Source organism: Apodemus sylvaticus, chromosome 6 (genome assembly GCF_947179515.1).
Source record: "Apodemus sylvaticus chromosome 6, mApoSyl1.1, whole genome shotgun sequence".
Taxonomy (NCBI): Eukaryota; Metazoa; Chordata; class Mammalia; order Rodentia; family Muridae; genus Apodemus; species Apodemus sylvaticus.
Window position 1 is genome coordinate 2,589,530 of NC_067477.1, and position 25,834 is coordinate 2,615,363.

Genomic DNA, 25,834 nt, shown 5'->3' on the forward strand with positions numbered 1-25,834 from the left:
AAGCACAAAAGGGAAAGTGCTGCCCAAGCAAGACACAAACTATGTCTGATCCCATTATGTGTCCCACGGCACCTTTCCAGGCTTTGTCTGTTTCTAAACACCTGGCAGTTATGTCATTAATTATTTTGAATTGTGTGGCTGCTGCTTGTCCTCTGAACTGGATGCTCCATGGAGGGAGGGACCTATTTGTCTCTTGCTGACATTATCAGAAGTAAGGAATGCTCCTTCAATGAAAGACAGTGGGTAGCTGCTAGTACTAAGAGAACTGTTAGGAACAAGGAAGAAATGCCACAGTCTAGAACCAGGAAATCCTGCAGAGGCAGTGTTCCGACCACAACTTCTCTAGGAGACCAGCAAGGACCACCCAGCTGAGAGTCTCCCAAATGCCTGGCAAGTATGTGAAAGGGTCCTTTAGGGGACAATGTTCCCCTTAGCCTCTATACTCTCTTTTCCTGTGATTCAATGCTGTGCCCAGGGATGAAAACCATTGCTTTCCTTAACCAGATACTGGTTTTCTCCAGGACTCCATATTTCAGTGTTATACAAGTCTCATCTGGCAATCTATCTTTCCTTTTTAGTTTTCTCTACCCCAGTTTAAGTCATTTGTAAAGGAGAATGGTCTTCACTGTGTCTTACAGATAAAAATGATGCCATAATTCAATCAAATGATTAGGCTCACTTGGTATATTGCAGGCCTGACAGACTCAATTACACAGAAAACTGCAAGGATGCTTTTTATATAAAGCTTAACTTTAATTTAAATACAGTTTATTCAATATACAAACTACTATATATTATTCTAAGCACATGCAGCTGAGGGCTTGGTTGCTCTCATGAATAAATAGAGGCTGACTTGGGACTGAGAAGGCACAGCCTGCAGATTTTCCTCTCTCCTGGTTAACTGTGAGAAACTAGAGTCTGGAATATGTTGAAATTCTTTGGCTTTCAAATCTATAAACAGCAGGATCAATCCTCAACAGCACTGGCAGTCATCAGGAAGTGGGTCCAGTCTTATCGCTAATGCGGTCTTCTCTATTTTCTCTCTGGTACTTCAGCAGTATCCCAAATGTTCCCAAAGCTGTTGTATATCACAGGAAGCCTCAAATACAACACAAGGACAACTCTCCTGAGAGAGGTTAACTAAGAAAATGTGGGCCAGCTTTCTGACCAAAGCACCTCTTACAAACAATGGGTGAAGCTGGGCAGGTCAGTGAAGGTCATTCTGGGAGGACAGAGCAGTAATGGTGAAAATATTTAGATAATTAGAAACTAACTTAAATAGAATCAACAGTGAAAAAATTTGTAAAAGTTTTTAGTAAACCTAGAAATAGTTAAGTTTAAGTTAACTTAGAACATCATAATAGCCAGGGAGCTGTGGAAGGAGAGAAGCCCCACGGCCATATTTGCTGCCTGCCTGGACAGAAAAGGGTCACTAGGTACTGTATCACCCTGAGCTTTAGATCTCTGGTGGTGCAAACCGCCAGGGGTCTGCCTGCAGTCAGGAACGGAGCACATAGGCGGGTTTGTCTGCCAGCCCGCTGGGCGCAGGGCCTGTGTCCTGCACAGAGAGCTGAGGAAGGAGAGAAGCCGTGGCCATACTCACTGCCTGCCAGGACAGAAAAGGTTCACTAGGTACTGTATCATCCTGAGCTTTAGATCTCTGGTGGTGCAAACCGCCAGGGGTCTGCCTGCACTCAGGAAATGAGCACATAGGCGGTTCATCTGGAAGCCAGTCCATCTCGGGACCAGTGTCCTATGTGAGAATCAACAGAGGGAGGGACCTCCACCACAACATCTTCACTCCATAATAGAGCAGACAGAGAACACCTGGTTGACCTGGACAACCTAAGTATAACATTGCTTGAGGCAAGACTGAGGAGGGCTCCAAAGGCACAAAAGAGGAAGGCAGCATAACAGTAATCTGTGCCAGAAGAAACCCAGTCATCCAGTGTTGCAGAGATAACCTTAAAGATCCACAGTAGGTTGAAGCACCAGCCAGTGACAATAAGACCATCTAACACCTGGGAGAACTAGATGGCTAAAGGCAATCATAAGAACGTTACTAACAGAAACCAAGTCATTATGGCAGCATCTGAACCCAATTCTCCAACAATAGCAAGTCCTGGATACCCCAATACACCAGAAAAACAAGATTTGGATTTAAAATCACTGGTCATGATGCTGGTACAGGAACACATGAAGGACATACTTAAAGAAATTCAGGAGAAAATGGATCAAAAATTAGAAGCCCTTACAAGGGAAACACAAAAATCATTGAAAGAAATTCAGGAGAATACAAAAGCCAATAAGGAGGAAATGCAAAAATCACTTAAAGAAATACAGGAGAACTTTGATCAACAGGCAGAAGTCATGAAAGAGGAAACACAAAAATCTCTTAAAGAATTAGAGGAAAACACAAACAAGCAAATGACAGAACTGAGCAAGAACTTCCAGGATCTAAAAACAGAAGTAGAAACAACTAAGAACGCACAAAGGAAGACAACTTTGGATATAGAAAACCTTGGGAAGAAATCAGGGACCATAGACGCAAATATCAACAACAGAATACAAGAGATAGAAGAAAGAATCTCAGATGCCGAAGATACCATAGAAACCATGGACTCAACAGTTAAAGAAAATGCAAAATGCAAAAAGCTTGTAACCCAAAACATCCAGGAAATCCAGGACACAATGAGAAAGCCAAATCGAAGGATTATAGGCATTGATGAGAGGGAAGATTTACAACTCAAAGGGCCAGCAAATATCTTCAACAAAATTATGGAAGAAAACTTCCCTAACCTAAAGAGAGAGATGCCCATGAATATACAAGAAGCCTACAGAACTCCAAACAGAATTGGACCAGAACAGAAATACCTCCAGTCACATAATAATCAAAACCCCAAATGTACTAAACAAAGAAAGAATACTTAGGGCAGTAAGAAAAAAAGGGCAAGTAACTTATAAAGGAAGACCTATCAGAATTAAATCAGATTTCTCACCAGAGACCATGAAAGTTAGAAGATCCTGGGCGGAGCTCATGCAGACTCTAAGAGAACACAAATGCCAGCCGAGACTACTATACCCAGCGAAACTCTCAATTACTATAGATGGAGAAACCAAGATATTCCATGACAAAACCAAATTAACACAATATCTTTCTACAAACCCAGCCCTACAAAGGATAATAGGGGGAAAACACCATTACAACGAGGGAAACTATAGCCTGGAAAAAGCAGGATATTAAGCTTCTTTCATCAAACCCAAAGAAGATAACCACACAAGTATAAAATTAAAATCAAAAATGATAGGAAGCAATAACCATTATTCCTTGGTATCTCTTAACATCAATGAACTCAGTTCCCCAATAAAAAGACATAGACTAACAGACTGGTTACGTAAACAAGGACCTTACATTTTGCTGCATACAGGAAACACACCTCAGTGTCAAAGACAAAAACTAACTTAGAGTAAAAGACTGGAAGACAATTCTACAAGCAAATGGTCCCAGGAAACAAGCCGTAGTTGCCATTCTAATTTCAGATAAAATTGACTTTCAACCTAATGTCATCAAAAGAGACATGGAACGTCACTACTTGCTGGTCAAAGGAAAAACCCAACAAGACGAACTCTCAATCCTGAACATCTATGCCCCAAATACAAGGGCACCCTCATTCATAAAAGAAACTTTACTAAAGCTCAAAGTACACATTGCACCTAACACAATAATTGTGGGTGACTTCAACACTCCACTCTCACCAATGGACCGATCAGGAAAACAGAAACTAAACAGGGAGACAGTGAAACTAATTGAAGCTTTGAACCAATTGGAGTTAACAGATATATATATAGAACTTTTCATCCCAAAGCAAAAGAATATACCTTTTTCTCAGCACCTCATGGTACCTTCTCCAAAATAGATCATATAGTTGGTCACAAGACAGACCTCAACAAATATAAGAAGATTGAAATAATCCCATGCCTCCTATCAGATCACTATGGAGTAAAAGTGGTCTTTAATAACAGTAAAAACAACAGAAAGCCCACATACACATGGAAACTGAACAATACTCTACTCAATGATACCTTGGTCAAGGTAGAAATAAAGAAAGAAATCAAAGATTTCTTAGAATTTAATGAAAATGAAGGCACAACATATACAAATCTATGGGACACAATGAAAGCAGTGCTAAGAGAAAAACTCATAGCTTTGAGTGCTTCCAAAAAGAAATGTGAGAGAGCATACAAAAGATTAATGGAACAACTGAAAGCCCTGGAACAAGAAGCTAATTCACCCAGGAGGAGGAGAAGACAGGAAATCATCAAACTCAGGGCTGAAATCAATCAAGTAGAAACCAGAGAACCATACTAAGAATCCACAAAACCAAAAGCTGGTTCTTTGAAAAAAATCAACAAGATAGATAAACCCTTAGCCAGACTAACCAAAGGGCACAGAGAAAGTATCCAAATTAACAAAATTAGAAATGAAAACAGAGATATTACAACAGAAACCGAGGAAATTCAAAAAATCATCAGATCCTACTACAAAAACTTGTACTCAACCCAACTGGAGAATCTGGAGGAAATGTACATTTTCTTAGACAGATACCAATTACCAAAATTAAACCAGGATCAAATAGACCATCTAAACAGACCCATAACCCCTAAAGAAATAGAAGGGGTCATAGATAGGCTTCCGACCAAAAAAAGCACAGGACCAGATAGTTTCAGTGCAGAATTGTATCAGACCTTCAAAGAAGACTTAACACAAATACTCTTCAAACTTTTCCACCAAATAGAAACAGAAGGAACACTACCCAACTCCTTCTTCGAAGCCACTATTACGCTGATACCAAAACCACACAAAGATCCAACAAAGAAAGAGAATTTCAGGCCAATTTCCCTTATGAACATCGATGCAAAAATACTAAATAAAATTCTTGCCCACCAAATCCAAGAACACATAAAACCAATCATCCACCATGATCAAGTAGGCTTCATCCCAGGGATGCAGGGATGGTTCAATATAAGGAAATCCATAAATGCTATCCACTACATAAACAAACTCAAAGAAAAAAACCACATGATCATTTCATTAGATGCTGAAAAAGCATTTGACAAAATTCAGCATCCTTTCATGCTGAAAGTCTTGGAAAGGACAGGAATTCAAGGCCCATACCTAAACATAGTAAAAGCAATATACAGCAAACCAGTAGCCAACATCAAACTAAATGGAGAGAAACTTGAAGCAATCCCACTAAAAGCAGGGACTAGACAAGGCTGCCCCCTCTCTCCATATCTTTTCAATATAGTTCTTGAAGTCCCAGCTAGAGCAATTAGACAACAGAAGGAAGTCAAAGGGATACAAATTGGAAAGGAAGAAGTCAAACTATCACTATTTGCAGATGGTATGATAGTATATTTAAGTGACCCTAAAAACTCTACTAGAAAACTCCTACAGCTGATAAACAACTTCAGCAAAGTGGCTGGCTACAAAATCAATGCAAGCAAATCAGTAGCCTTTATATATTCAAAGGATAAGCAGACTGAGAAAGAAATTAGGGAAATGACTCCCTTCACAATAGCTACAAACAGCATAAAGTATCTTGGGGTGACTCTAACCAAACAAGTGAAAGACCTATGACAAGAACTTCAGATCTCTGAAGAAGGAAATCAAAGAAGATCTCAGAAAATGGAAAAATCTTCCATGCTTGTGGATTGGCAGAATTAATATAGTTAAAATGGCCATCTTGCCAAAGGCAATATACAGATTCAATGCTATCCCCATAAAAATCCCAACCCAGTTCTTCATAGAGCTAGAAAGAGCAATTCTCAAATTCATCTGAAATAACAAAAAACCCAGGATAGCTAAAACTATTCTCAACAGTAAAAGAACTCCAGGGGGATTCAGTACCCCAGACTTTAAACTTTACTACAGAGCAACAGTGATAAAAACTGCATGGTATTGGTACAATATCAGGCAAGCGGATCAATGGAATAGGATTGAAGACCCAGAAATGAACCAACACATCTATGGTCACTTGATCTTCGACAAAGGAGCTGAAAGCATCCAGTGGAAAAAAGATAGCCTTTTCAACAAATGGTGCTGGTTCAATTGGAGGTCAGCATGCAGAAGAATGGGAATCGATCCATTCTTATCTCCTTGTACTAAGCTCAACTCCAAATGGATCAAGGACCTCCACATAAAACCTGACACACTGAAACTAATCGAAAAGAAACTGGTAAAGACCCTGGAGGACATGGGAACAAGGGAAAAGTTCCTGAATAGAACACCAGTAGCTTATGCTCTAAGATCAAGAATTGACAAATGGGACCTCATAAAACTACAAAGTTTCTGTAAGGCAAAGGACACTGTCAAAAGGACAAAAGGTCAACCAACAGATTGGGAAAGGATCTTCACCAACCCTAAATCTGACAGAGGGCTAATATCTAATATATACAAAGAACTCAAGAAAGTAGAACCCAGAGAACCAAATAACCCCATTAAAAAGTGGAGTACGGAGCTAAACAAAGAATTTTCACATGAAGAACTTCGGAGAGCTGAGAAACACCTTAAGAAATGTTCAACATCATTAATCATTAGGGAAATGCAGATCAAAACAACCCTGAGATTTCACCTCACACCAGTCAGAATGGCTAAGGTCAAAAACTCAGGAGACAGCAGGTGTTGGTGAGGATGTGGAGAAAGAGGAACACTTCTCCACTGCTGGTGGGATTGCAAGATGGTGCAACCACTTTGGAAATCAGTCTGGTGGTTCCTCAGGAAACTGGGCATGACACTTCCTGAGGACCCTGTTATACCACTCCTGGGCATATATCCAGAGGATTCTTCAGCATGCAATAAGGACACATGCTCCACTATGTTCATAGCAGCCCTATTTGTAGTAGCCAGAAGCTGGAAAGAACCTAGGTGTCTTTCAACAGAGGAATGGATACAAAAAATGTGGTATATTTACACAATGAAGTACTATTCAGCCATTAGAAACAATGAATTCATGAAATTCTTAGACAAATGGATGGAGCTGGAGAACATCATACTAAGTGAGGTAACCCAGTCTCAAAAGATGAATCATGGTATGCACTCATTGATAAGTGGATATTAGCCTAGAAACTTTGAATACCCAAGACATAATCCACAAATTAAATGATATCCAAAAAGAATGGAGGAGTGGCCCCTGGTTCTGGAAAGACTCAGCTCAGTGCAAGAGGATAGGGGAATTCCAAAACAGGGAAGTAGGAAGGGGTAGATAGGAGAAAGAGGGGGAGCGAAGAGGGCTTATGGGACTTGTGGGGAGTGGGGAGCCAGAAAAGGGGAAATCATTTGAAATGTAAATAAAAATATATCAATTAAAAAAAAAGAAATTCTAAAAAAAAAAAGTTGAAGGGATAATGTTAACATAGAATATTGTATTATGGTAACTGACTTTTAGAGATTAAAATCTTGTAACAGATAAGTTATAGGAAACATACTGTAATAGTGAATATGAAAATATATTTAAAGTATCAAATAAAAATAAAAATTAAAAAAAATTATAGAAATGTTTTTAAGCCACAGGTGTGTCAAATATAAGTGTACTTTTTTCACAATTTGAGAAAATAAAATATAGAAAAAAAGTTCTGAGTTTTATTCTCAAATATCCTAAGTTTTAAGCCATTATAAAAATGTAAGCTAAGGAGTAAAGTATGGTTCAGTGGTTAAGAACACTGGCAGAAGACAAGGGTTCAATTCCCAGCTACATCTGTGCAACTACAACTTTGACATAGGTTCAGACTATAAAGACATGATAGTTTTAGTTGATCACAAGCATTGTAAGAACTAAGGATGAGAATGGGATTGCTGAGTATGATCAGAATTTTCAGGAATATGGCCAGAGGAGCAAAGAGGTAAAAATGTAGGTTTAAAGAAAACCAAATAATGATCCACTAAAATGCAGTGTGTTCTTTCTTCTCTCATTTATCTTACAGGCCACTCTATATGTGTAAGATGGACCAGCCATCTCTCCCAGCAGAGTAAAGTCCTGTGGTTCCAATAGCATCCTATACTGGCGGCTTCAGCTGCACTCTACTCCACATCCAGTTGTGAAACCCCTTCTGGAGCTGGAAGTCTCTGGCACTTTTATAGACCATAAGCCTTCAGCCATGGCCTCTTTTGTTCACCATCCCTGCTCTGCCTCCAGGTTCAGCTCCCAGAGATACATTTTAACTAAAATGCAAATGATGTGGTAGCTGCTTCTGAGAAGACTTAGGGGAACTCAGCCATCAAAGGTGAAGAGTGAAGTTTAGGTCAACATGTTGCAAAAGACAGGTTTTACTCAGTCTGTGAATTTTCAGAAGGCCAGAGCTGTCTGTGGTAAAGATGGTTCACAATGAGGTCTGGTAGACAACTCTATGCAGGAAGATAACCGGAAGGCTCCAGGACCAGAAGAGTTGCTTCATGACTAACTCCCTACTCCATCTTCCCACATGGGGGGTGTTTGGACTGTCTGGAAGAGCAGTTGTTAAGTTTCAAACCCAGGACAAATGGCTGATGTGCATATTTAATATATCAGAGCTGACCTGACCCCCCAGTATCCCTCAGTCCCTACTGTTACAGGGTATGACTGGTATACCCTACTCTCTCAAGCCCAGGGGCTGGGTTGCTATTGCCCCAGAGGCTCTTCCCTATATAATCCAGATATTTTGGTTACCTGTCCCTTTTGTAAATTTGACCTTCTGGGTGCACCTGGATCTCCTCTCTCTCCTTCCCCCCCCCCCCATATAGTCTAATCAGTCTGGTTCTGTCCACTCTGCACTCTCAGATGTCTCTGATGAGTTTGGGTATTCTCTCCCATGTATCTATAATAAACGTTTTCCTCCACCATACCTAGGAATAGTCACATCCCTTCCTTTCCTTTTTATTTATTTTTTCATTTAGTAGTGCATCTGATACCCTGAAGTGGAAAAGCTGGCGATATTATGAACAAATAATCTAGGAAACAAATGTAAAAAAGCAACTGCTGGAAGCCATTTGTTGATAAATTGCATACTTTTTTTTCTTTTTTGGTACAAAGAGCAGAACAAAACCACAAACTTCTTAAGGAATTATCAAAGCAAATAAATGACAACAACCTCTCTCTTTTAAAAACATTTCAAATGCATGCTTTAGCATACCTTTTATTCTATATCATATCTCAGTCCTTAGGTAGAAAATATCCTTTCTTGATTATTATACTTTTTGGGGACAGGGCTATTCTATGTAGAAACACAACAGACTAGTGTTCTTCCAGTCAAAGCCCAGACACTTTAGTGATACCGCCTGTAAGAATGGGCTCCTTGAGGGGATAGTTCATCAGAAAAACTCAAATATTAAGACAAAACCCCACCAACTAAGGCCCTTCCCAACTAGAAAGTCCATCTATAGAATTCATTAGCACACAAGGACCTCCTCAAAGAGCAAGAGCCAGAACTCAGAATCCAAAAGTCTACAGCAAAAGTAGGAAAGCCCCAATTATTGCATGCCATCTCGAGGTTGGTTGAGTGTCACCAGAGCCCTCTGTTTCATGGGATGGCTGTGAGACTAAATGAGATAATGTGTGAGAAGCACCAGGAACAGTGGCTTGATTCAGAGTGTCACTTGACTGTTAGCTATCAGTGACGCCATTACATTGTAATTAGGAGCTTTGAACTGAAGTGCTTCAGCCCCTTCTTCCCACTTAACTGTGAAGTCCTTGCCAGTGACTACTGTTTCCGCTCACTATAAATTCCGCACACCTGGCCCACCCCCACTGTCATAGCAAAAGAAAACGAACAAAAAAGAAAAGAAAAGAAAAAAGAAAGAAAGACTAACATGTCTTATAAAGATGCAATGAACAGTATTTCAGGTGCTTCTATCCCCAGAGTTTACTTCAAAAATAACTCCGAAGTTTTCACATAGGCGCGGAGGACACACCAGTTATAGAAATTCACTTTGCAACTTCAGAGATATCCATCACTTTAATGATCTCTGGCCTGGCAGCTCTGGCAGTCACAGGGAACCAGGGGATTGCCAGGCACACGCTCTACCAGGAACATGGAAAAGTTTATATCTCTGCCGTAGTAAATCATCGTGAATTTGACTGCTGAGATCTGATCTTGCTGTGAGTTGAAAGTCCAGGTGTGGCTCAACCAGTTTTTCTACTTAAGAGTCTCAAGGGGTTCCTCAGGGAAACACTTCATAGCACAGCCTCAATGCATTCCCAAGATCACAGAGATGTGGGCAGAATCCAAGTCCTGAATCTACAGGAGAGGAGAAATCTATTTCCTTACAGATTATACCTGAATCCAATTCCTGCATCTGAAGGATAGGGGCATCTGCTTCCTTAAGGATTATGCCCGAAAAGCTGTTTTTCCTTTTCAGTATTATTGTTGAGTTGTTTACTGATAGTAATATATTCTTAATTTCAAATTTTGGAAGCTGTAGAATGAATGGTAGAAGTGAGGAAAGCACTCAAGAGTACCAGTGTCAGCAGCTTAACCTAAATGCACTCACTGTGACTTGACGCTGATTTCCAGGTGCGAGTTATAAAAAGCAACGTCCTAGATATTGCCAACAGGTGGCTCAATTCTGATTCCGGATTTGAAGAAAGGACTGGCCCCCCCTTTACCACCTGTAGCAGGCATGCCAGAGAGCTGGCCCTGCACCTCACCTGGGCAGCACAGAAAAGCTGGCCCTGGTGGTAGGGGTGTGTGTGGGATACAGGTGATCCAGCCCAAGAGCTAGAGCATGGAGAGCTGGCCCCTCCACTCATCTACATGGCGTGGGGGTGTGGGTGATGCCCTCTCCCCTTAGCCACCCCCATCAGCTGCAGTAGTTGGGAGAGCTGGCAGAAAGAGCATTAGAAACAATGAATTCATGAAATTCTTAGACAAATGGATGGAGTTGGAGAACATCATACTAAGTGAGGTAGGTAACCCAGTCTCAAAAGATCAATCATGGTATGCACTCACTGATAAGTGGCTATTAGCCTAGATAATTGGAATACCCAAAACATAATCCACACATCAAATGAGGTACAAGAAGAACTGAGGAGTGGCCCCTGGTTCTGGAAAGACTCAGTGTAGCAGTATAGGGCAAAATCAGAACAGGGAAGTGGGAAGGGGTGGATGAGAGAACAGGGGGAGGGAAGGAAGCTTATGTGACTTTCGGCGAGTCGGGGGACCTGAAAAGGGGAAATCATTTGAAATGTAAATAAAAAATATATCGAATAAAAAAAGAAAAAAGAAAAAAAAGGAATATTTTAAGAACCTGATAAAAAAAAAAAAAAAAAAGAATTCTGTCCCTGCCCCCTCACTAGCTGTAGCACTCAGGAGAGCAGGCTCCACACCTTGCTTGGGCAACACAGTGGAGCTGGCCCTTGTGGGGAAGACACAGGTAAGCCAGCACTAACTAAGGGTGTGAGGGTGTGAGAGCTAGCCAAGCCCATGACAGGTTGCAGCAATTGAAAAAGTGGGCTCCACCCCTTGACTGGGCAGCACAGCAGAGCTGGCTCTGGAGGTATGGGTGAGGGTGAGCTGGCTCAAGGGGATGAAAACAGGAGAGTTGACTCTGCCTCTTATCAAAGGTGACATTGGGTGGCCTAGCCAGAGCAGTGCTGGAGAGCTCACTGTAGTGGTGCAAATAAGGGAAATCTGGCACACTGGCCAAGTCAGTCAGACCATCCCAAAATCTATATATCATCTGTGAACTATTGGGAAGTGTGAAAGGGCCAGACCTGCTGCAGGATGCCCATGACCCAGGGCAGCAACTGAATGACCCAAAGGAGTCCCAGTAAGGGTCCAATATTGGTGTCACAGAGGCCAGAGATCTTGAACCAGACCAATGACTCATTGCAATGAGCATTTGCAAGTGAAGACGTGTGGGAAAAGGGATATACTCTGGGACATACTGTGACACACTATAGCTTCCATGATGAGTTATTTTCTATTTGTTTTGTATGTTTGTGGGTGTGTTTCTATTTTGGGGGGAGGCTGCAAGGGTGAAGGGCAGATATGAGGAACCTTGGAGATGATTGGGACTGGGATCCATGATGTAAAACTCAGAAGGAATCAACACAAAGTTATGAGAGAGAGAGAGAGAGAGAGAGAGAGAGAGAGAGAGAGAGAGAGAGAGAGAGAGAGAGAGAGAGAGGGAGGGAGGAAGGACATCACAGAATTGTCAGATAGAAGATCAGCTGTTCAGCTGCATACTGAGAGGCTTGAGTTCCTATACAGAGAAGAGAATGTAAAATAATAAAGCAACAAGGGGCTGGAGAGATGACTCAACAGTTAAGAGCAGGGACCGCTCTTCCAGAGGTCCTGAGTTCAATTCCTAGCATCCTCATGGTGGCTCACAAACATCTGTAGTGGGATCTGACACCCTCTTTTGGTGTGTCTGAAGACAGAGACTCTTACATAAACTTAAAAAAAAAATAACGAAGCAACAAATGGCGCACTTCTGTTGTACCTGTTACGAACCAGGGCACTGTTCCAAATCCCACTGACCTATTTTACCTTCATATTGCTTGAAATATATTAACAGTACAGATGAGCTCTTGAAAACATTCTGTGACTTGTATGAAGATGATTTAGAATATGTTGAATTCCTGCACTGTGTTATCCCTCTTACATGGTTCTGTCATACCTGTTGTAAACTGTCCATGAATGAAGCCCTGTGAGATTTCTGAGAGTTGTGGGAAAACTCCGAGTAAACAAGACAAGGGTCCTGTAATCTCTGTTCCTCCACAACATGGATTTTGTGTTCCTCCCAGATGTAGTAAATAGGAGCATGTTTGCTTCACATTACACATTGTTGCTTGCTTTGGTTATTAAAAAATGTTTCCAGGCATGGGTTGCCCATGTGAGTGTATAGAGCCTAAACTCATGTGAATTCTGCTTGTTTGGTTTTGCTGAACCTTCACAATTCCTGCAGAGAATAAGCTGTCTGATGCTCTGAATAAAGTTGGCTATTGCATTGAGACTTTAGCCCCCTCATTCTTAAGATCCACTCTCCGAGACTCACCCTGTCAATCAGAGTAATAACAACTGTGTGGCCTCTCCAGACACTTTAATAGATTAGCCAAAACATTCTGATAACAATTTCCATGGGATTCTTTTGTGTTAATGAACAATTTTGTTAAGAGACCTGAGAAATTGTTTTTCTAAAGGTTTTATATAACTTCAGCACTCATTCCTCCCTTCCCCTGCTCCCTTCCCCTCTCTCTTCCTCTCCTCCTTCAGTTGTGGAGTAGGGGGGATGAGTGGGGCCAACCTAAGACCTCAGTCATATTAAATATATTCTACTGCTGAACTACAATTCCAACATCTTCATTTTTTATTAAAATATTTTAAATTTTTTATTTTTATGTATATATGTTTGCCTGCATATATGGCTATGCGCCATGTGTGTGCCTGGTATCCTCAGAAGCCAGAAGAGGGTGTCAGATTCCTCAGCACTTGGAATATAGACAGTCACATAGGTACAGAGAATCAAACCCAGGTTCTCTAGAAAAGTGGCCAGTGCTCTTAATGCTGAGCCATCTCTCCAGCCCTCAGTCCCTATAGTTTTTAATCTTTCTTCTGCTCACTTTTCTGAGCCTCAGACTTCACCCGTATTCATGCTGACTCTCCAGTCATAGCTTTGTTAAATAAAATTAGGTGTTAATATATTTAAGACCTCCCCACCAAGAAATAACTAAAATAGTAATTTTATTCCTTAAATTTAGTCTAAATCAAATTAGAATGATGTTTTAATTTCTCCACGATTGACATAAGAGCTACTGAAATTTCCATGTTTTCTACTTGATCTTGGACATTTCATATTCATATTAAGGGCATGAGATGAGATCTGTCCTGTGGTTGTTTCAGTAGTCCTAAGGACAGGTGTTCCGTGCATCTTCCAAACCCATTTGTCAAGCTTCAGCCCTCGAGCCTCTAGGAGCATGAGGAGGCTTGATTACTCAGCAGGGAGCAACAAAGGACATTTATTTCATTGGAGTTATGGGGATGCTGCAGGAACAGCAACCCTCAAATTCACACAGCGTCAATCATGTCAAGGACTGACTTCCCTGGAGTTTAATGGACAAAGGGACTGCTCGACTGAACACATCAACAAGTCTGGCAAAGGGGGCACAGTGGACTACAGCAGAAGAGAGAAGGGTGGTCCTGTGCTGAGACAGGAGACATTTCTGAAGTTCAGCAAGCGGCGTCTGCCTCCATGTTTTCAAGATGCACAAAGAGGGCTATTTTTAAATTGTTTAGAAAATGAGTCTTCAAGCTGGGAGGTGGTGGCACACGCCTGTAATCCCAGCACTCTGGGAGGCAGAGGCAGGCAGATTTCTGAGTTCGAGGCCAGCCTGGTCTTCAGAGTGAGTTCCAAAACAGCCAGGGCCATACAGAAAAACCCTGTCTAGAAAAAACCAAATCCAAAAAACAAAAAAAATAAAGAAAGAAAGAAAGAAAGAAAGAAAGAAAGAAAGAAAGACACACAGAGAGAGATAGAGAGAGAAAGAAAGAAAGAAAGAGAGAAAGAAAGAAAGAAAGAGAAAGAAAGAAAGAGAGAGAGAAAGAAAGAGAGAGAGAAAGAGAGAAAGAGAGAGAGAAAGAGAGAGAGAGAGAAAGAGAGAAAGAGAGAGAAAGAAAGAGAGAAAGAAAGAGAGAAAGAGAGAGAAAGAAAGGAAGAAAGAAAGAAAGAAAGAAAGAAAGAAAGGAAGGAAGGAAGGAAGGAAGGAAGGAAGGAAGGAAGGAAGAAAATGAGTCTTCAAGGAAGGTGGAATGATTCCAGTGGAAGGAAACTAGGAGCAAGAAGCGACTGAGGGTTGGGTCCTACAGATCCAGAAAGGAAGAGGAATTATGGGAAGGAGGCAAATTGAAACTGTATAGTTCCATGGTGCAGGAGTATCCAAAGAAGCCACACGTGACCCTGTGTTGACCGAAGCACTTTCATGGCTCTTGCAGAGAACTGAAACCAGATCTTAACTGTGCAGCAAAGAAAGGCAGTGTTAACCTGGCATCTGACCCCAAGGCCTCTCCAAGCCTCATTTAGAGATAGCACAGTAGGGATCATGGGAGTGCAAAAAGAACTGTAGAAAAACAGATGAGAATGTCACCTGAGGCTTGGATCAGGGGCAAGGAGATGCTACACACTACATGAAAGACTAAAGCCCTGGAATTAGATGCAGATAGACACGTGAAGACACTGACAGTATCTGTCCTGGTTAGGAAGACCATTGTTGTGATGAAACACTGGAACCATGAGCAAGCTGGGGAGGAAAGGGTTTATGTGGTCTACACTTCTACATCATAGCCCATCATTGGAGGATGTCAGGGTAGGAATCTAGAGGCAGGAGCTGATGCAGAGGCCATGGAGGGGTGCTGCTTACTGGCTTGCTCCTCATGGCTTGCTCAGTCTGCTTTCTCACAGAACAAGGACCACCAACCAGCCTAGGCATGAACCCATCCACATGGGCTGGGACCTACCTATCAATCTCTAATTTTAAAAACACCCAACATCTGGATCTTATGCATGGACTTTTTTTCAATTCATGTTCTCTCTTTTCAGATGTCTCTAGCTTGGGTCAAGTTGACATAAAACTAGCCTGTACAATATGTAAAAAGAAAAGATAATTTCTAAGGAATTTTTCTTTATGTTTTTCTTAAGAAACAAAATATGACATTTTCAGGAAGCCAGTAGTTCCACTAGATGGAGCATGGACTTACTTTAATTACTAAGGCACCTGCAGTATTGGCCATGTGGAGATACAGTTCAGATTGATTCCGTTGACTTGAAATTAATGTAATGAAAGCAAGATGGCTATGGAGTCTCCTGGGTGAACTTAAGAGCCTGATTCTCTATGGAGTCTCCTGGGTGAACTTAAGAGCCTGATTCTCTCTCTCCTTTTCTAATCCATCCAACAGATAAAGCTTCTTACACACATTGAAATCCTCTCAGGAGATTCAGTACCTATTTTTGCCTAAGTAGACTCTCAGCCCCTCCCCCCCCATCCCAGACATCTGTCAGTCACTGTGCCCACCTTAAACAGAAGATTCTTTCAGGACCACACACCCTGCTTGTTTGTTAACATAACAAACACCACTGGGCTCCTATGCTCTTGTTATTCTAAACATGATGCTGTTCTCTCTGTGATTCCCCCTGTCCCTAGAACCCAATATCCATCTAATGCCTCCCCCCCCCCCCCATGAGACCATTTAAAAGCCCTGATTGACTCCCTTGGGTTTTCTCCATTACCTCCACAGCACTCTGCACTCACCACCGACCACTTACTGGTATGAGAATCTTAACACATACACCAAGCTATGTGGTCTCAGGAAACCTGATAAACCATCTGAACTAACTTCCAAACTATACAGCCACATTTACAAATATTTTTACTAGGTTAAAAGTTAAAGTGCTATTTAAAATGCCCCCAGAGGGCTCATTTTTTCAAATTGTAAGAATTCCATAATGGAGCCTAAAACCCTATTACGCCATTCAGAAAATGGTACTCTAAGTGTTAATGAAGAGAAAAACCTGACCACTGTGGCCTCATATTTTATCTTAAATACTTATTTATGTAGCTAGGTAACTACATATAGCATAGTGGCTCTGACCTAAGCATGCAAAACCTCATTTCATGTATGCAACTATAAAAAGCTCTATTTAAACCAATGTAAAGAGAAGTAGTCCACTATAAAACATGTCTGGTACTTGTCTTAGTCAGGGTTTCTATCCCTACACAAACATCATGACCAAGAAGCAAGTTGAGGAGGAAAGGGTTAATTCAGTTTATACTTCCACACTGCTGTTCATCACCAAAGGAAGTCAGGACTGGAAGCAGGAAGCAGGAGCTGATACAGAGGCCATGGAAGGATGTTACTTACTGGCTTGCTTTCCCTGGCTTGCTCAGTTTGCTCTCTTATAGAACCCAAGACTACCAGCTCAGGGATGGCACCACCCACAATGGACTGGGCCCTTCCTCACAGATCATGAATCAAGAAAATGCCTTACAGCTGGATCTCATGGAGGCATTTCCTCACCTGAAGCTCCTTTCTCTGTGATAACTCCAGCTTGTGTCAAGTTGACACACAAAACCAGCCAGTACAGTACTCATTGTGTAATTCCTCAGTCATCTCCAGAGAGGACAGACAGGAGGCACACTGAGCAAACCCTTGGTAGCCAATGTCCAGACTGAAATCTCAATGATATATTTTTCTTTCTTGTGGACAAATAAAGTCTGCATTTTTCTCAGTGTGCTCTTATCAGTGATTATCCTCATCTTGGACCCTCCTTCACGCATGCAGGCACACACAATGCTATAGTAGACATATGTGTAAACACACACATGGTCTCCCTCCTCTATTACCAAAGAACTTACTCATTACTAAGCTTTACTCACATCTCACATGATTAAAAATTACAAATATATGTATATATACACACATATGTATATATATACTTGTGTATGTATATGTATGCATATATTTGTGTACATATATACCCATACACACACATATCCACCACTCTTTTTTTTTTCTTTTAAATTGCTTTTTGAGATAATTTTGTACAGCTTAGACTTGCCTCAAAGTCACTATGTATTTGAGCCTGGTCTCAAACTTCTAATCCTTCTGTCTCTGTCTCCCAAGTGTTGGCATTACAGGTGTACACCACCATCCCTAGCTCGAACATACATCTTTTTCTGATGAGGGAAATGTTGCAGACTGAACCCAGTGCCTTTAGCATGCAACTCTATTACTGAACTATATCCCAAGTCTTTGAACAGATTAAATAAGATGGGGACATTGAGTTCACAACAGTAAGCTAAACAACATACACTGTCCTGCTTCCACAGAGTAAGTCCCCAGAAGTAGAATTTAAATAGATTATCATATCAGGATAAGCTAGGACATTTTCTTTAGAATTAGAAATGATTTAGAAGTTAGTTTTCCTTAAGATTTACTTATTATATTTTATACGTGTGTTATGCCTGCATGCATATATATGCATCATGTCTGTTTCTGGTGCCTGTGGAGGTCAGGAGAGGGCATTGGATCTCCCTGGAGTAACAGATGGTAGGAGCCAGCATGTGCATGCTGGGAACCAGGCACAGGTCTTCTGAAAGAGCAACCAGTGCTTTTAACCACTGAGGCATTCTTCAGAGCCTGGAAGTTAATATTCTGAAGCTGTTTATGTGTGTGCCGAGATCTGTATTGTACAGGGACCTATTATTAGGAAGAAGAAAATACAGTTGATGTGCGATAGGCATACAACATAAGAGTATGCATGTAAATACATATATAGTATAAAAGTATGCATGTTTGTGAGATGTCACTGAAAAAAGCCACCTAACAGCAACTAAAGAAACTGTACCCCTTTCTCCAAGTGACCCCAGAGGTCTTCAGTCCACAGCCCACTGGCCTCTGCATATTCAAGCAGGATGAAGGTGGTACTGACACACAGAGGGGACAAGCCCTGTGGTTCTTTAGAAAACACAAACACCAGAAATGTTACCCAGTCTCCACCCCTGAGCTGTGTCCCAGCCCTCCACCCCTGGTTGTTCCCCAGTTCCACTGCTGCTACTATTACTTGAACCTAGATCAGACATTGTGGGTCTCACTTGATGCCTCCACTCAAAGCTAAATCTATCTGGCCCTTCTCCAAATTACACAGTATCTCTAGTACCACTGAAAGAACTAGAGACAGACTCAGGATTCCAAATAGGAATTTCATATTTCCCACAGATAAAAGTATAAGGTAACTCGATGTGTATGATTCTCAGTCAGTCAGGCAGACCCTTAATCATTCAGGGGTATGGAGGGGACTTTTATTCTCTGAATAGACAAGCCTACTCAGGCTGGTGAGATAAGGGCTGGAATGGGGGGATTAACTACATTCCTCAGAAAGGAAGTAGGTGAGTGGAAATGAAGTATTTACATTTTAAAATCATTGCTCAATTCATTTAAAAATGATCACATGATGATCATAAACTCAATATTATAGATCCCTACACTCTCCCCACCTCCCGGTGAAGATTACTTCTAAACACAGCTGGTTTGGCTTATATGCCAAACAGGCCTCTACTATGCCACCTCCTTAAAGACTCAGCTAATCCAAACCCTGTACTTTAGCTGCTTCTTGAAACAGCACCAACATGAAATTTCCAACGAAAAACAAACACGACACAACAAAAAGTGGTTATTGTTGTACTGAGGATGTCACCAAGCAAATAAAAATAAATGATAATTATGACAACAGCAAAAGGCACACATCACCACTGTGCTCAGAAACCACTGAAAAAGGAGATCTCTCCAACATTTCAAGTTCAAATTGCTGGGTTACCAAAGAGAGATTAAAGAAATACTTAGGCATATATACATAACTAAATAATATACCAACCAAGGGAAAAGAGTCCCATAAAACATGGCAGAGGAGAGAGGCTCTGTACACAAGCATAGGAAAAAATACAGGAACAAGAAGCAGCCTTGGACTTTGATGGGGTGTCAAGTTTTACTTTGCCTGGCAAGACAATGGTTCTCATTAGGACCTGCCTCCTGCTGGCTCTCTAACAGGTATTATCCAAAGAACTGTGTGGGAAAGAAGGGATAGGAAAGAAATCAGACAAAACCACGAGAAATCGGGGCCTAGTCCACAGTGGTAAATTTGGATCACTTTATCCATAAAGTAGGATCCCAAATGGAGGAAGCCTGAAAATAAGACTTTTTACAAAAAAGGATGATAGAAAGCCTGGGAGGGCAGATCGCAGCCAGATCGCAGCCAATGGGAAACGAGCTTCACCACAGCGGTGGACGCTGTCTTGCTCGGGTGTTTACTGCTGTGAGGAGGCACCACAACCATAGCAGCTCTTTAACTGTGGCTGTTTCTCATCATGGCAGGGAGCATGGTGACACGCAAGCTGACATGGAGCTCGAGGGGCTAAGAGTTCTACATCTGGATCCATAGGCAGCAGGAAGAGAGACACTGGGTCTGGCTTGGGCTTCTCAAACTCCAAAGCTCACCCCCAGTGACATACTTCCTCCAACAAGGCCATATCTCCTAATCCTTCCCAAGTAGTGCCACTCCTTGATAACTAAGCATTCAAATATATGAGCCTACGGGGGGGGGGGGGGGCATTCTTATTCAACCATATAGACACCAAACAGAAAAGGCAGCTGTTGAGAAATTGATACCCAACAATAATTAAGTAGCTAGTTAAAACAGCCTCTTTTTTTCCTAGGGACTGGAAAAGAGAAATTCTACTTCTGTTTCTTTTTAGCTCAGTTGAGATAACTAATGTCTACTAGCTTTCCTACTTACAAAAGAGAAATTGTGCCAGCTACTTCAGTGTTGTTGGGCATCTTATCAGACTATGTGCACACATGTATGGATGGTATATTTAACACAGCATCAGACTTAGAGTTGGTTTTTAGATGGTAATTATTATTTTGTATAAAACAGGCACTCTCTTTTGTTCCTTATTTTAACTTAGGAGTGTGTTGTTAAGTATTTTCGTAACACACTGTCAAGATTCCCTTTTATTTATCAAAGCTTACCATATCAAGTCCAGAATTAGGTTTCTAAATTTATTCCAGAGCAGTAAAGAACATTCATCCTCCAAGCTGTGTCCAGGTGGAGACCTGGTGTGTCACACTCTAGGTAAACAGTCCCATTCACATACAACCCAAGCAAGCATGATATTCTGCAATTAGCATTTTATTAAGGGGTGTCAAGGCTAATCTTGGTTATCAACTTGACACAGTTGGAAAGCAAGAACTTCAATTGGGGAACTGCTTCCAAAAGATTTGCCTGTAGCATATCTGTGGGACATCTTCTTGACTGTGAATTTACGAAGAAAGACCTCACCCACTATGGGTAGTGCCAGCCCTGGGCTATATAAGAAATCCGTTTGAGCAGGAGCCAGGTGCAGCAAGTCAGTGTTCCTCTGTCCTCTCTGCTTCAGTTCCTACTAACAGGTTCCCACCCTGAGTCCCTGCCTGGCTTTCCTGATGAGGAACTATAAAGTGTAAGCTAAAAATAAACTCGTAAACCCTTTCCTCCCCAAGTTGCATTTGATCATGGTGTTGATCAAAGCTAGAGAAGCAAAGGAGGACCAAGGTAATAATTCAGCACAGGGAATCTCAAGGGAAGATAGAAGAGCTTCTCAGAAACTGCCAACCAAATGTTAAAGACTTAAAAAATCCCAGGACTTCTAGAGCCTGTCAAAAATGAGCTTAAGGATTAGGACCACCGGTAGGGCCAAGCATGGTGACCCACACCTCTAATCTCTTTACTCTGGAAGCAGAACTGTGAGTTCAAGGCCGCCTAGTCTACACAGTGAGCTTTGGGTCAGCCAATGAGACAATGAGAGCACCCCCAATCTCCTAGCCCCCTCCCCCATCTCAAAATCAATCAATCAATAAACAAACTAACTTTATAAACATTCAGCTTTCACAACAAAGTCACGAATTGCCCTTCAGCAAGCAAAGCCACTAACCACTCTTTTCACTGGCCTTACAAAATAGAGAGACAATGTTGTAATGCCATTTTAAAAAGCAATGCCATCACCTTTTGTTGCCTGACATGACTAAAGAAACAGTATTTTCCCTTTTGTGTAGCAGGTTAAGTCACGCTGGATTTCAAAGCCGGAGAGCTATTGGCTTAGCATAAAGGTTATTGGCTTAGCATGAAGGCTACACATTCCTTCAGCAGAAGGGTCTGTGACATCACTGGAGGCTGCAGCAGGGTTCAGTCAAGCCCCTAGGCTGGTACCTTTCAATGGGCCTTTCACAACAATAAGCAGCTGTTATAAGCCTCCTCCCTCCTCTGACCTGCTCTCATTATTTCTCCCCTCACGTAGGGTAACTGTCTTACCGCAGATGTTAGCCGAGCAAGAATTTCATCACTGCTTTCTTCTGAGTCTTCCGCTTTCTGGTGAGACCTTTAAAAAACAAACAGCAAATTACTCCTTAGCACTGGTTCTTCAAACTTACCTACCAAATTTAGAAAATAAGAGGAAAAAAAAAGACATTGTCAATTCTCATTAGGTCATGAATGAAAGTATGCAAATAACACCGTGTTGGCAGAGCCAAACAGACTCAATCCTTTACCAACCAATTGTTCTTTAGAATCAGTTACCCAGTAGCCTTCCCTAATGGACCAGCTGAGTTCAGTGGACCCAGAGCTGCTCCCCAGATGACATCACAGACTAACCCTGGCATACCTGATCTACAGATACGATCATGAAAAACGTGGATATGAACATAAGGTGGTTAAATGACAAGTTCCCCCTAAATCTAAATAAAACTGTTAAGCTATGAAATGTGAATTTTCCACTGCACTTGAGTTTCAGTCCAAGCAAATTCACTGTGAAATAGTATATTTTAGGCCTAATCCCATGGTGGAAATTATTATGCAAATTTTTTTTTTTTTAAAAAAGAAGGAACTCTGCTTTTTCAGGAAATCACAGCCAAAGTGAAGAGAAAAAGAAGTTACGCAAATATCAAGAAATAAGATATAGCAGTACAAGATCATTTTCTTTAGGAAAAAAAATCACCTGTATTATTTTCACAATGTATACAATAAGAAATTTTATACTTAAAAAAGTCTTATTAAGTATAAATTTTTTTTTCTGGTTTGGCCAAAGATAATGAATTAATACTAAATGAATATATAAAATTGCACGCTAAATCTATTTCCATAAGCAATCCCTTTCAGCACAGCCTGTAGGATGAGAGATTCTCCGTAATTGATCTGTAAAGCAAAGTATCAGAAATGTGGTACAGTGATTGATTCCCATCTCATGTAGCTGAGGTGAGCCAGCTGGAGCACTCCCCTAAAGGCAGGAGACTGTCTCCCAGCTCTCCACAGAATGGAGCTCCAACTTTGTAAGAAGGGATGAGCTAGTTGATCAATTTGGACATTGGTTGTGCCTTTGTCAGGGTTTCTATTCCTGCACAAATATCATGACTAAGAAGCAAGTTGGGGAGGAAAGGGTTTATTAAGCTTACTCTTCTGTTTAACCCAAGACTACCAGCCCAGAGATGGTACCACCCACAAGGGTCCCTCCTCCTTTTGATCACTAATTGAGAAAATGCCCCACAGATGGATCTCATGGAGGCACTTCAACAACTGAAACTCCTTTCTCTGTGATAACACCAGCCTGTGTCAAGTTGACATACAAAACCAGCCAATACAACAGACCCCTTGTCAACTTGACACACAAACACATCACTATTAAGCCCAAACCCTTACTTTCTTATTCATCCCCAAGATCCAAATAACTTAAAAAAATCCCAAGATCTTTACATATTAAAGATATAATGTCCAATATCTTTTAAAATTCAAAGTCTTTTAAAAATTCAAAGTTCTCTTAACTGTGGGCTCCACTAAAATACTTTCTTCCATCAAGAGGAAAATATATCAGGGCACAGTCACAATCAAAAGCAAAACTCAAACTCCAATGGTTCAATGTCTGGGATCCAATTCACAATCCTCTGGGCTCCTCCGAGGGCTTGGGCCACTTCTCCAGCTCTGCCCTTTGTAGCACACACCTTGTCTTCTAGGCTCCAGCTGACTGTACTCCACTGCTGCTGCTGTGAAGTACAGTCATTGCATGGCACTGGCAACTCCAAAACACTGCTGTCTTCCACTGTAACTAGGCTTCACCAATAGCCTCTTATAGGCTCTTTTCATGATGCCAAGCCTCAACTCCTATGCATGACCCCTTCAAGTCCTGGACCATCAATTGCAACTGAGGTTGTACCTTCACCAATGGCCTTCCATGGCCTCTCACAGTGCCAAGCCTCAGCTGCTCTTCATGACCCCTTCATGCCTTCAAAACCAGTATCACCTGGGTGACTCTTACACAGTACCAAGTTCAGCCACAACATAAAGTACAACCGTGGCTATCTCTGGAACACACTCTCTGTGCTCTCAGAAGACACTTCCCAGAAGATTTCACCTCAGTGATGCTGGTTTCTTCTTAATCATTGCTAATTTCTTAGCTCCAGCTAACCAGCATCAATAGTCCCAGTAGCACAAGTTTGCTTTAGTGGTTCTGGTATCTTGTTAATCACAGCTGATTCTTCACCCCAGCTAACCAAAACCACAGAATCTTAATCAAAACATGGCCCTGATAAGAGTCTTTAATCTTCCCTCTAAAATTTCACAAGCCAGGCCTCCATCTTCTGAACTGTTCTTAACATTATTTTCCAAGCTTCTACAGAACTTTCCACAGAGCTCTTAACATCCTAACATTTGAGCTAACATTCTAGCTCAAAGTTCCAAAGTCCTCCCACAGTCCTCCCCAAAACATGGTCAGGTTGTCACAGGAATACCCCACTACTCTGGTACCAATTTGTCTTAGGGTTTCTATCCCTGCACAAACATCATGACTAAGAAACAAGTTGGGGAGGAAAGGGTTTATTCAGCTTACACTTCTGTATTGCTGTTCATCACCAAAGGAAGTCAGGACTGGAACTTAAGCAGGTCAGGAAGCAGGAGCTGATGCAGAGGACATGGAGGGATGTTACTTACTGGCTTGCTTCCCCTGGCTTACTCAGCCTGCTTATATAACCCAAGACTACCAGCCCAGAGATGGTACCACCCACAAGGGTGCCTCCCCCCTTGATCACTAATTGAGAAAATGCCCCACAGATGGATCTCATGGAGGCATTTCCACAACTGAAACTTCTTTCTCTGTGATAACTCCAGCCTGTGTCAAGTTGACACACCAAACCAGCCAGTACAGGTTGCTTGATTCCATAAATGCTATTTAACTACTTTTCAGAAAGAAAGTCACAGCCTTCAAATCCTAAAAAGGAATACAACCACTGCCTTTATAAGGTCAGCTATGGAGCCCAGCTCAGCTTGTCACCCACCTTAATTGCTGGTGTAACAGCTAAATGTTTGAATTACTACCTAACTAAATGTCTGCAGAGGAAACTGAGCATTTCATCTTCACCTGTCTTTTCAAAAGATACCTGCATAATGAGTATTTCTAACAACAAACCTTATTATTAATACTCTCATTTGCTTAAATAGGAGGCTATACTGAGAAGAGATTTAAAACCCTACATAATTCAAACCACTGAGTTTGGCTTATATAATTTGGTTCGGTAAAATGAACAGATCTGAAAGGAAATTAAGAACCAAGTACACCACAGAGCATAACGCTGAACTTATGTGCCTGCATCTACCCATCTCTGCAGCAAAACATTGACTGCCGGTGCCTTTCCAGGCTTCTCAGACTCAAACCAACAGTGTCCCTGATTAAAAGAGACTACAGGTCCCAGCTTCCCTTGCAGCCAACCCAAGCAGTTCCAGAAGGAAGGGACTACAGTGTGGAAGCCACTTCCGTCTCTATAAGAGGACATATTCTACCTTCTGTACAAATGGCTGACCAAACTTCCCCCTCATGATGAATAATAAATACAGTCCTGCATAAGGTTACAGAACATGGCCTCTTTCGTTCCACCTTCCGTGTCTCTACAGCTGCCTTAAGTAATCTATCACGAACAACATCTGAAAGTTCAGTTAGCAGCCACGAAGCAATTTGCACTAACACAGTCTCAGCTGTGAATCTGTTTTCAAAAGGCCATGGAGAGGAGCTGTGATTCCAAGGGATGCTCGCATGGTGCAGGTTATCTCATGAGCAGCTACTGAGCTATCGTTGCCTTACTGAACAATGATTCCAACCCTGCTCAGAGGCAGAACTATCTTCCATCATACTGCCAGCACAAAACATGCCCTGGCAAAAACATTTCTGAAGATAATTCAGGAGAGGCAGTGTGATGCTCTCGATGCGGTTGGCTGTAACCTGCAGCCTACTTT

General features: G+C 41.5%; 1 protein-coding gene across 1 annotated transcript in view; it reads right to left on the reverse strand.

Moving 5' to 3' along the window:
* Positions 1-25,834, reverse strand: part of Rapgef5 (Rap guanine nucleotide exchange factor 5) — a 241,449-nt gene that overhangs the window by 155,966 nt on the left and 59,649 nt on the right. The window contains exon 6 of the mRNA XM_052184831.1: positions 21,875-21,941. Within this exon, the coding sequence (XP_052040791.1) occupies positions 21,875-21,941 (67 nt within the window). The remainder of the gene's footprint in view (positions 1-21,874; positions 21,942-25,834) is intronic.